Source organism: Passer domesticus, chromosome 2 (genome assembly GCF_036417665.1).
Source record: "Passer domesticus isolate bPasDom1 chromosome 2, bPasDom1.hap1, whole genome shotgun sequence".
Lineage (NCBI taxonomy): Eukaryota > Metazoa > Chordata > Aves > Passeriformes > Passeridae > Passer > Passer domesticus.
In genome coordinates, this window is record NC_087475.1 from 70523857 (window position 1) to 70534923 (window position 11067).

The 11067-nt window shown below is 55.2% G+C and overlaps 1 protein-coding gene across 1 annotated transcript; it reads left to right on the plus strand.

Annotated features, from left to right (window-relative positions):
• Positions 1-1860: 1860 nt before the first annotated feature.
• Positions 1861-5825, plus strand: CDX2 (caudal type homeobox 2). Its single transcript, XM_064409131.1, has 3 exons — positions 1861-2726; positions 4817-4962; positions 5293-5825. Exons 1-3 carry the CDS (start codon positions 2225-2227, stop codon positions 5458-5460), a joined length of 816 nt encoding a protein of 271 aa, XP_064265201.1. The 5' UTR covers positions 1861-2224; the 3' UTR covers positions 5461-5825.
• The last annotated feature ends 5242 nt before the right edge of the window (positions 5826-11067 follow it).

Genomic DNA, 11067 nt, shown 5'->3' on the forward strand with positions numbered 1-11067 from the left:
TGCATAGATCGGCTCTGTCGGAGCTTATCGGGAGAGGCGATTACATTGAAGGGACACAGCGTTTCCTTTCCTGAGCGACATTTCAATCTCCTATTCAGACAGCGCTCAGAGCTCCAAGCCCCGCTCCCCTCTCCTCCTTACCCCACCGTCGGGGCGGGAGGAAAGTGTCACGGTGGGAATAGGCAACAGAGAGAAATTCCCTCCCGAGAAAGCGTCCGGCAGGCATCTGTGCATCCCTGCTCTTGTGCTGCTGCTGTCTCAGGGTCGCAACCGCGGCCGCCTGCGAACTAGTGACGGTGTGGGCACAGCATTCCCGGCTACGTGCCGGGTGGGGATACCCCGTTCCTCGCATCCAGGACATGCACAGCGACTCCGAGGGGGCCGTCTGTGGCCTCTTCCCAAGGAGAGATGCTCCATCCTTTCCTGCTTGGGCGTCCCGGTCTCCCAGGGCCACTGACACTGGATCCCTTGGGACATTTTGAGAGAGGTCACTGAATTACCCGCGCTGGCGTTAAAGCGCGGCTCCGCTTCAGCCCCACGCCCAGAACCAAAGGAACGATAGAACGGGGGAAGGAGAGGGAGAGTTTCAGAGAGTGGGCTCGGGATATCTGCCTTTGCAGAGCTGCAAGACACCCCGTCTCAGTGACGCTCCTCGGTGTGCAGAACAGCCACCCACGTGGAAGGAAAAACACCCTTGGGACACGACCACGTGCATGTCCGTATGTCATACCCTGGTCGTGAGGGTCCGGGACAGCGCGGGGCCCGTCGGGGAGCCCCGGTAGGAGCGAGCCGCAGCCGCCCCAAGGGACCGGGAAAGCCGGTGAGAATGGCTGAGACGGTGCTGCGCTGCTCCGGCCAAAAGTGCTGGGAAAACGGGGGGACATTCCCGTCCCCATCCATTTTTTTTTCTCGGCGGGTGAAAGGTTTCCTCGCTGTGTCATGGGAAAAGATGCGAATATGCAAACGTCGTCTCGCATTGTCCCCGCTCAGGGTGAAAAGTTAAAGCATAAAAGCGGCGGGGGGAAGCTGAGAGGGGGTCGCCTCTTCAAAGCGGACTGGCTGGGCTGGGGGAGCCGGCTGCCCTTGCCTGGGAGCCGCCCTTCCAGAGCCGGCATTTCCAGAGGGTTTCCAAGGAGTCGGGGAGGGAAGAAGTGAGTGTGCCTGGAGGGACAAGCCGCCGGGTTCCCCGCGGGCTCGGCCGCGCTAGAGCGAGGGAATCGCCCAGTGAGGTGACAGGCTCCGGGAGGAGGCTGATGGTTCCCTCCTTGAGGAGAACCATCCCCTGCCTCGGTGCCAAGGTCCCCCCGGGCGGCGGGATTATCCGGCCTCGCTCCAGCGCTGGGTCTGAGGGCAGAGGGTGTTTTAGACGAAGGCACCCCCAGTCCTCGTCCTTTCCCGGAACTGCTGGGCGCGCCCGACCTCGAAGTTCTGCAGGCACACGCGGAGGAAGGAGACAGCGCCCTTGGAGGGGGGAATTTCTCCTCTTACCTCGCCTTCATGGCCCGTGACCGAGCGGGAGCGGGTGGGAAGCGTTTTACAAAAAGCAGTAGGCCGTCGCGATGGGGTTTGTTGCTCAAAACAACCACGACAACATGGCTTTGTGGATTTTTAATCAAAACTCCCTCCTCTTCCGCCCCTTCCCCCCCCCCCGGCCCACCCCCCAATACCAAAGCACAGAGAAGAGCTGGCTAAAGCGCTGCCCGCAGATCGGCCGTGATACACGGCTCCCATATTCCCACCCTCGCCCTTAGATCTCCCTCTCTGTCTTTTGCAAGTCTCTTGATTTCATCCTTTGAACCTGTGATTGGAGGTTAAAGTGCACCAGGTTGCAATGGAAGGAGGAAGCTCTTAAACAATAAAGGCTTGAATATTTAGCTGTGATCAGGTCGCTGCCCTCTCCTTATCTTTTTAAATGCAAATCGTCTTTTAGGGGTAGTAGCTATATACCCAGCGCCTCTCCACGTCACCTGCCTTTGGTGTGTCTGGGCCATTACTAATAGAGCCTTGTAAACAATCGTTAATCATGTAAGGACTGCCGGCCATTGGATTCGGACCGGGAGCGCGGAGGAGCGCGGAGCGCAGCGCGGGGCCGCGGCCCCTCCGCCTGCCCCCTCCCCGCCCCGGGCAGCCCGGCCCCAGGCAGCAGCAGCAGCAGCAGCAGCAGGCGCGCCGCGGCGAGAGCCCCGAGCAGCATGTGGAGAGCCGCCGCCGGGGCCCCGCCAGCATGTACGTGAGCTACCTCCTGGAGAAGGACGGGCCCATGTACCCCGGCCCGGTGCGGCACTCGGGGGGACTTAACCTGGCGGCGCAGAACTTCGTCGGTGCCCCGCAGTACGCGGACTACGGCGGCTACCATGTGAACCTCGACGGCGCCCAGTCCCCCGGGCCGGCCTGGCCCGCGCCCTACGCCGCCCCGCTCCGCGACGACTGGGGCACCTATGGCCAAGGGGCGCCGCCGGCCGCCGGCGCCGTGCACGGCCTCAACGGGGGCTCGCCCGCCGCCCCCATGGCCTACAGCCCCGCCGACTACCACCACCACCACCACCACCCGCACGCCCACCACCACGCCGGCCCCGCGCCCCACTGCTCCGCCGGGGTCATGCAGCCCCTCAACGCCGCCGGCAACGCCGCCAGCGCCGCCCCCGAGCCGCTCTCCCCCGGGGGGCAGCGCCGCGGCCTCTGCGAGTGGATGAGGAAGCCGGCGCAGGCCCCGCTCAGCAGCCAGGGTAAGTGCGGGCCGCGCCGGGCCGGGCCGGGCGGGCGCTGCCCCGCCGACGGGCCCCCGGCTCCCCGGTACCCCGGGCAGCCCGGCAAAGCTTGTCTTGGGGAGAGCTCCCCGAAACAAACCCTGCCGAGGGTCGGCCCTCGGGAGAACACGGCTCTGCCGACAGCCCGTCCGCGCTCGCTGCGGAGCGCCGGGCCGGCAGCGGCAGGAGCGGCGCTCGGCCGGCGAGCAGGGTGGAATGGTCCGGATCCCCAGGAAACGCTCGCTCTTCCTCCCACCGCTCCGCTCTCCCGCTTATAGCCACTTAGAAGATTTTTATAACCAATTATAGTCATATAAATCATCGGCCGGTGTCGCTCCGCATTTGTTTCTGAGTCACTGGGCGCCTGCCCTTTATTAAGGTCTCCGTGCGGCCAGGCCTCCCGAGCGACAGCGGCGGCCACTTGCCAGCCCGATCCCTGCGGGCCGTGCCGTGGCCCCGGCCGGGCCGGGCCGGGCCGGGCCGTGCGAGGGCGTGCCCTCCCGGGGCAGGCCGTAGCCGGCGCCGCGCTCCCTTGTCATGGTAATACCCCCGCAGACCCTCTCTTTCATTCCCACCGTGCATCTGCCAGGGGACGTGCGTGTCCCGCGCTTTGATATACGCCTTCCACGGATACTATCTCCTCTCTTCCTTTTTTTTTTTTTTTTCTTTCTTTTTTTTTTTTTTAATTTTTTTTTTTTCAAATATTTGTATATAGTGTCCGGAAAAAAAAAAAAAAAAAAAGGATGACGACTTTCGCAGTGAATAATGACTTACGGCATTCCCCTCTCATGCCCTGACTGGCGGGGGTGCCCCGGTCGGAGCGGAGCCGTGCCGGAGTCCCGGCTACGCCTGTGGCCGCCGCGCCCCGGGGGAAAAGCCGCTGGCACAGCCGCGTCCCGGGTGCCGGTGGAGCTCTTACAGGCCCACCGAGCTTCCCACAGCAGCCCGTGGTGTTCCCACAGTTTGGGCTTGTGCGGTGGTGGCCGGTCCCTTGTCTCCATTCAAATTCTGCCTTTGGAGCCAGTGTTTATGTTAATGTGCAGAGCTGGGGGGATGAAAGCGCCTGCCGCCATTTGTTCAGTAGTGGTAATTCAAACAGAATGTGGCTGTCATTAAGGCTTTGAGAAGGGTTTTTCTTTGATAAGATCTCCTTGTCCTGCATTGTTTGGAATTGTGTTCCCTATTCACTGGCTCTGGGGAGTTTTCTCTGATCAGGCTTGTATCTTTACAGGGTGCTTTTGTTGTGGTTTGCAGAGAGTTTACCTGAACAAAGTCAGCCTGCTAGCCATTAAGCACCTTGGGGGCAGAGACTCCTCGCCTCGGCTCCCTGGGGAACGGGAGGGCCGGGGACACAACCAGTTCAACAAGAAACCCTCGGGAAAAAGGAGGTCAGCGGCTGCGGCGATGCACTGTCACCGGCCGCTGGCTGGCATTCGCCTTCGGATTCCGCTGGGTTTTCGGTGTTTGATTTGCTTTGGAGTTTTTTGTTTGGTTGTTGGCTTGGGTTATTGGGTTTTTTGAGCTCTGAAGTTGTACGTCACACTTCCAGGCTTCCCAAGAAATCCCTTTAGCCCCCGTGCCGTAACAGAAAAGGGGGAGCTGGCCGCTTCACCAGTGGTTCCCCGCAGCCGCTCCCGATTCTCCGCCCTTAGACGGCTGTTCCTCGTTTGGAAACGAAATCACCGTGCCCTGAACGGGCCTTTTCTTTCTTTCCATTTTCCTCTTTCTCTGTAAGAAGTTTGTTGTCGCTAAGGAAGGCAAACCAAAAGCCAACAAGTGCACGGTGAAGGTGTCCCGTGCAAGGCAGGGGTGTGCGGTGGGGCCAGGGCTGCCAGCCGGGGCTGGGAACCCCTGCGCCCTCGGGCGTGCCTGGCACTGATGTCCCACGTCCCCAAGGAACTGCGGAACGTGTCCTCTCCTCTGCTGCCCTCGGCAGAGCCCGGGCAGGGGGAGGCGAGCGGCAAGCCCGGGAGGGGGGGACAGGACTACTCTGCACCGCAGACAGAACGGCTGCGCTCAGCTCTGCCCTTTGGCTTTGACTTTCCCAACCCTGGCTTTGTGCTCCGCAGTTAAAACCAGGACGAAAGACAAGTACCGCGTTGTGTACACCGACCACCAGCGGCTGGAGCTGGAGAAGGAGTTTCACTACAGCCGCTACATCACCATCAGGAGAAAAGCGGAGCTGGCCTCCAACCTGGGGCTCTCGGAGAGGCAGGTCTGTCCCAAAAGTGGCGCTCGCAATGCGCGCCACGTGTGGCCGGGCTGCGCGGAGCTGGGATGCGCGGGGCTGGGATGCGCGGGGCTGGGATGTGCGGGGCTGGGATGCGCGGGGCAGGGATGCGCGGGGTAGGGATGCGCGGGGCAGGGATGCGCGGGGCTGGGATGCGCGGGGCTGGGATGTGCGGGGCAGGGATGCGGAGGGGCAGGGATGCGCGGAGGCGGAACGCGCGGGGCATCCCAAATGCCCTCGCGGTGAGAGCCCCTGGTAGGGGGATAGACCCCCGGCGAACTGTCCCCGCTCACTCCCCTGTCCACCTCCTGGCAGGTGAAGATCTGGTTCCAGAACAGGCGGGCGAAGGAGAGGAAGATCAACAAGAAGAAGCTGCAGCAGGCGCAGCCCGGCGGCGCGGAGCCCCTGAGCCCCAGCGCCTCCTTGCAGGGTGCCGCGGCGGGGGCGGCCGCCGCCGGGCTGGGCCCCGCCGCCCCGCAGTGACAGCGGCCGGGGACAGCGGCGCAGGGACTGCTGGAGGTCGCAGCGGATCGGGCCGGGCCGGGGGGCGCGGCGGGAGAGGCCCCCCCGATGCACTACACCGCCCCGCGGGGCCGGCCGTGTGTACAGGTGTACAGTGTATGTGTCTCGTCGTCCGGGGGAAGCGTGTCCATCGCTTTATTAATGTTATTATTATGTTTGGGTGCTTTTTTTTTTACCCTGGAATTTGTTAGATAAAGTGGGGGCGCTGCCTGCCAGTCAACCCCCGGTATATCTCAGGGATTGGTCCAAAAGACCTTTAAAATGTTGTTGGGCTAATGATTAATTTTAGCAGGAAAAAAAAATTAAAGAACATGTTTTTTATTTTATATTTTATTTTATTTTATTTTATTTTCTTCTTGCAACTGTGAATATGCAAAATGTTCATTCTGCCCTGAGGGTCAGAGCAGACAAGATAAGGCACTGTTTAAACGTTCAGAAGTGAATTGCTTAATGTTAGGCACTTGTAAAAGAGCCCATAAATCCAGTGCAGATAGTCATCCATCCAGATTTATTAGCTGCAGTGCAGAGAAATTGAAAGAATTTCGTCTCTTCTGAAAAAGGTGTCCTGTCATGCTGAAGTGAGGAGCCTTGTTTGTATGTGCAATGTCCCTTTGGTTAAACTGTGTGCTGTTTCTCACATCCTTGCAATTTCTGTCTTGTTGGGGGTGGAGCTGTTTCGGTTGATTTTCCAAAGTTCCTTTGATTTTATCAGCTTTATGTAGACTTCATCCACAGCTCCATCAGAAGCAGAAATCCTTGGAAGAGCCCTGTGCTCTATCAGAGCCTACTTTGTACAGGCTGTGGCCCATTTCCACATGCTGGCTAGATGGAGGGGATCAGGGTAGAGAGGCCAAAAGACTCACTTAGGCAGAGATGAAAACTAGAAAAGTCCAGCTGATTTGGCCAAATCACCCTGGCTGTTTGCCACATATACTTCTTACTTAGGGATGGGAGAAGTCCAACTGCAAAGTGAGGCCAGGCTGGAGCAGCCATGCTGCAGCCAGTGCCCTTGGCTGGGTGTGGAGCCAGCTCATGTGGGCCTGGGCCCAGCAGGGAGGATGGGAGCACTGTCCAGCCCCAAACACATTATGTGGATCATTGACTTCCCCAGGATTTAGCCCCATGCTGTTCAGTTTTGGTTATCAAATTTATTTAAGTTATTCCATTTGCTTTCTTTTGGTTTCTTCCTTGTTGAAGGTTTTCTTACCTTTTTGCTGAAAGCCAAAGCCAGATGCTAGCAGCATCTACAGAACTGCCCGGGGAGAATGGTCTGGTCAGGGACTGACCCTACTGACAAGGCAGCTCTCTCTGCCTGAGGGAACTTGGGGAAATGGAAAGCACCAGCCCTAAAGCCTCTGCTCTGCATTTTGTCTGCGTGCAGCTCCATGCCTTGCAGGGCCAGGGGCTGGCAGTCCAAGAGCGGACACATGGCCATGAAAACCTGATCCAGGGCTCCTGTGCCTGGGAGAAGACCGTGTTGGGAGGCAGCAGCTCCAGTGCAAGGAACCTGCTTGATTTTCTGCTGCAGATGTAGTCTCTGAAGTGGGCCTGGCCAGGAAACATGGGTGCAGCCCCATGAGCAGTAATGCTCATTACACACAGGCTTGACACAGAGCACGTCCTACTGGGTCCAATGTCCATGGTTTGTTCCTGATCAGAGGGAGGCAGGAGCCAGATTCATCCTTCTGTGACTCTAAAGGGTCCGTGGGTCATTTTGGAGCTTCTGGGGACAACCAAAGCTGAGCAGCACCCAAGCCGAGGGTCTTGGCTCTGCAGCACCAGCCCTGCATTAGCGCAGAGCAGCTGCTCCAGGGCTCTCCGAGCTAGAAAGGCTTGGCAGGCACCATGGCCGTGTCCTCCCTCTGCCCTGTCCCCGGGCAGGAGGGCTCTTGGTGGCAGCAGCCCCTTGGAGGGTGTCCTCTGGCACCCGGGCCACCCCCGCAGCATTGATCCCAGCGCGGCTGCTGCCGGAGCCGCTGCGCGTTGCTGCGATACGCCTGTCAATAAACCCTGTTTGGATTGTGGAGCAGAGCGCAAGGTTTGTTTGTTTAGTGGTTAGAGGTTCAAAAGTCGGCATTGTCCCACTGCAAATGAGCACAAGTTTTTTCTCCCTAAGGAAAAGCTGGCTGTGCTGAGTGGGAGGGAGAGATATCGGTGGGCCCTTTTATTTGCTTCCAGGAATAATTAATGGCAGTGAGAAAAAAGATGACCACGGAGTTATGAAAGACCATCAATAAGTAAATTAATCACAAAGGATCTAAGGGTTTAAGAGGTGCTGCTTGCTGTGGTTTTGTTGGCATTTACCCATGCCCGTGGGGCTGGGGTGACACGGGACTGGCAGAATCCAGGACTCCTTCATGCAGAGGTGGCACACAGTTGTCTGGCACCAGCCCAGGCATGGCAACATTTGGGACAGTCCCTGTAATCTTTCAGTCGTGTGCTTTGTGGGTTGGGTTTTCTTCATGCTGAAACTGTGAAAATTTCTTTTTTGCCTGTAGGACTTTTGAGAAAGACAGTTGCCCTCATTGAGGTGAACTTTGTGTTTGATGTCCACGGAAGTTTTTTTCTCCAAAAAGCTCATTAGAGATACATCTAAACCTGACACATTTTAAATATCCCCATTCCAGATCTCTTGATTGCTATTAGCAAGCATTCATTTTCTGAGCTCTCCTCAAATTCTTTACTCTGGCAACACAGAACTCAGATTTCTGAGTGTAAGAAGCAAGTAACTGAGCAAATCATATCCACTCCAATTTCAAATATGTCCCCTCTCCCATCCCCAAGCAAGCAAACCATCAAGCTTCCATCTTCCTTTATATTCCTCATGTACCATAAAGGAGTGTAAAAAGGAACAAACTGGGCATCCTGTTTATTTGAGTGGATATTTACAGGCACCTGGATCAGTCCACAGCTGAACTATGACATTGAACCAGAAGCTCTCTTTGTCAGAGGTGAGCTGGTTGTGGTGAGCAACCCATGGGTGTTTTCAATTCTCACAGAGCTCCATGCAGTCCTGCAGCAGCAAGCCAACCCAGACTGGTGGGGCTCAACAGGTCAGAGCTGCTGCGCCTTGCTTGCCAGACAGGGGCTGGAGCAGGAGTCCATGAAAAGAAAAATCCAGGAAATCAGGTTTGGCCCCAAAGTTACAAGATGGAAGTCCCCTTCTCTCCCTCTCTTGTCAGATTTTCCTCTCCTATCACTGTACAATAACAAACCAATTGGTATTCCTTCTCTTGGGTTAGCTCTTAGGCAAATAGCAGTTTCTCAAGAAAGCTCTTTGAGTTTGGGGCAAGGGATGAGAACATGTGTCATAGCCCATCAGAGGAAGAGCAGAAAGGTCCTTAGAAGATGGCATCTAGGGCAAATGTGTGCTTGCTCTGATCTGAAGTATCTTTTAGGGGCACTTTGTGTGTCCTCAGTTTGATGGCTGAGCACTCTGGATCTGCAGAATGAAGACAGGAAGTTTTTATAAAAAGAAAAAAATTAAAAATCTTATATTAGGAGTAAGGAACAACTTGAGACACATTCTCCATCCAGCATTTTTCCCACACAAGTGACCCCTGTCCAGGCTGTTTCCATCTGTGGATGAAGCAGTGGCTAGAAGCACATATCCCAGCCATCTGAGAGAGGGCAGAGCCCATCCCTCAGAAACTGCTATGGCTGACTGAAATCATGGCTCCAGAGGCCTGTGTGAGGCCATAGGTTTCTCCTTGCTGCTCCATCAGCAGCTGGCGTGGAAAAGGCAATCATGGAGCTTACAAATCTGTTGACACAGCTCTGCTGTGTCATAGCCAAAATTCATGACCAAATCCCACACAAGTGTGGAACTGTATGCTGAAGTTTAGAGCAGGTAGAGCTGGAAGCAAACCTTGAATTGATGCCAGAGAAGCAGCACTGGAGGCCTTTCAGGAAGCAAACAGCTTGTAAATGTTACCAAAAGTCAGCAGGACACAAGTCTGTTGAGGGCAGCCCAGCTGCAGGGGTAGCTCAGCAAGAGAGCAAGGCCACCTTGGAGTGAGAGCCCATGGGGTGGGTGGCCTGACCCAGCAGAGTGCAGTGCCAAGGAGGTGCCTGCTAGCAATCACCCTAGCAAAACAGCTCTGGGTACTGTCAGAGACCTCTGGGGACAGATGGGAACAAACTCTCCCAGAAGCCTTAGCAGCCTTCTGGGCTTTGCTCCAGAATAGCTCTTTGATGCAGCAGGATGTTCCTGCTCTCCTCGCTGATGAGGAAGGGCTGCTTCCTTCTCACCTGCACCTTCTGACGCGCTGTGACTCGGGCAAACACAGACATTTCTTCTAATTAATGTCTCAGCTTCTGCAATGCCCCCAGTTCCACTCTCAGGTTTTGACACTTTCAGAAGTCAAACTTACCTTCCTTCAGAGAGGGAAGCAGAGAGTTACTTGCAAAGAAACAGGAAAAATTTGAGCTATTCACAAAAACAAACAGTTTGTTGCCAGGAGACTGGAATTAGAGACTTGGGAATCCCTTTCAAGCCCTGTATTTCTAAATCGAGGTATCACCTGTTTTGGGATGACACCCACTGGATCCCCCTGCTTCAAAGTAGGTACAGGAAAATAGAGGATGAAAACTCATGGATGATTCTTATTACACATTCACACAGATGTCTAGATACCAATCTGTGGCATTCATTAGATTCCTGACCAGTCAACCACCAGTAAATAACATGAATATTTTTCTCGTTGCTCCTAATTTCCTCTAATTAAAGTCCACTAACTCAGCTAAAATACCTAATGCAATCTGTATAATAGATAATCTCTTTAATGTAATATCTGACCTATTGGTTCAGGTAGGTGTTTTGATTCAATTTTTCAAACTGAGGGAAGTTCATAATTACCTTTCTTAAGTGTGCTTCACAGAATCATGTAATAGTGTGGGTTAGAAGGGGCCTTTAAAACTCACCTAGGTCCTTCTGCCCTGCAATGGGCAGGGACATCTTCAAATGGATCAGGTTGTTCAGAGCCCCATCCAACTTGACCTGGAATATTTCCAGGGATGGGGCATCTCCCACATCTCTGGACAATCCATGCCCTTCATGCATTCCCTGGGAAACATGTTCCAGTGTTTTCCACTCTTATTCTAAAAATTTGTTCCTTATACCTAGTCTAAATCCAGCCTCCTTTAGTTTAAATTTCTGACAGCTCATTTCCAACTCAAGTGCTGATCCCTAGCACTTGAGCTAGCCTGAACAAAATTAGAAAGATGCCAAATGCAACATCTGCGCCTCAGCACCCCTGCACCCAGCTGCAAAAGGCAGGATTGGGGCAAAACCACTGCTTTTAGTGCTATTCCAAAAGGAGAGAACAAGCCAAACAGAATACATGGAACTTCCCTCCTTTCAGCATTCTTCCTCCCTTAGTCACCCAGGTATTTTTGGGCAGCTGTTGCAAGCTCGTGCAGTTTTGCTTTTGAGTCAGATCCTGTTCTCCTGACACGTCTTGCTGCCTTCCACAGAGTTACAGCCCAGCCTGCAGATAACTTGCATAGACCCAAAGACCTTTGTGAGAGAAAAGCTGCCTTATCTCCTGCATTCTTTGGAAAGGGATG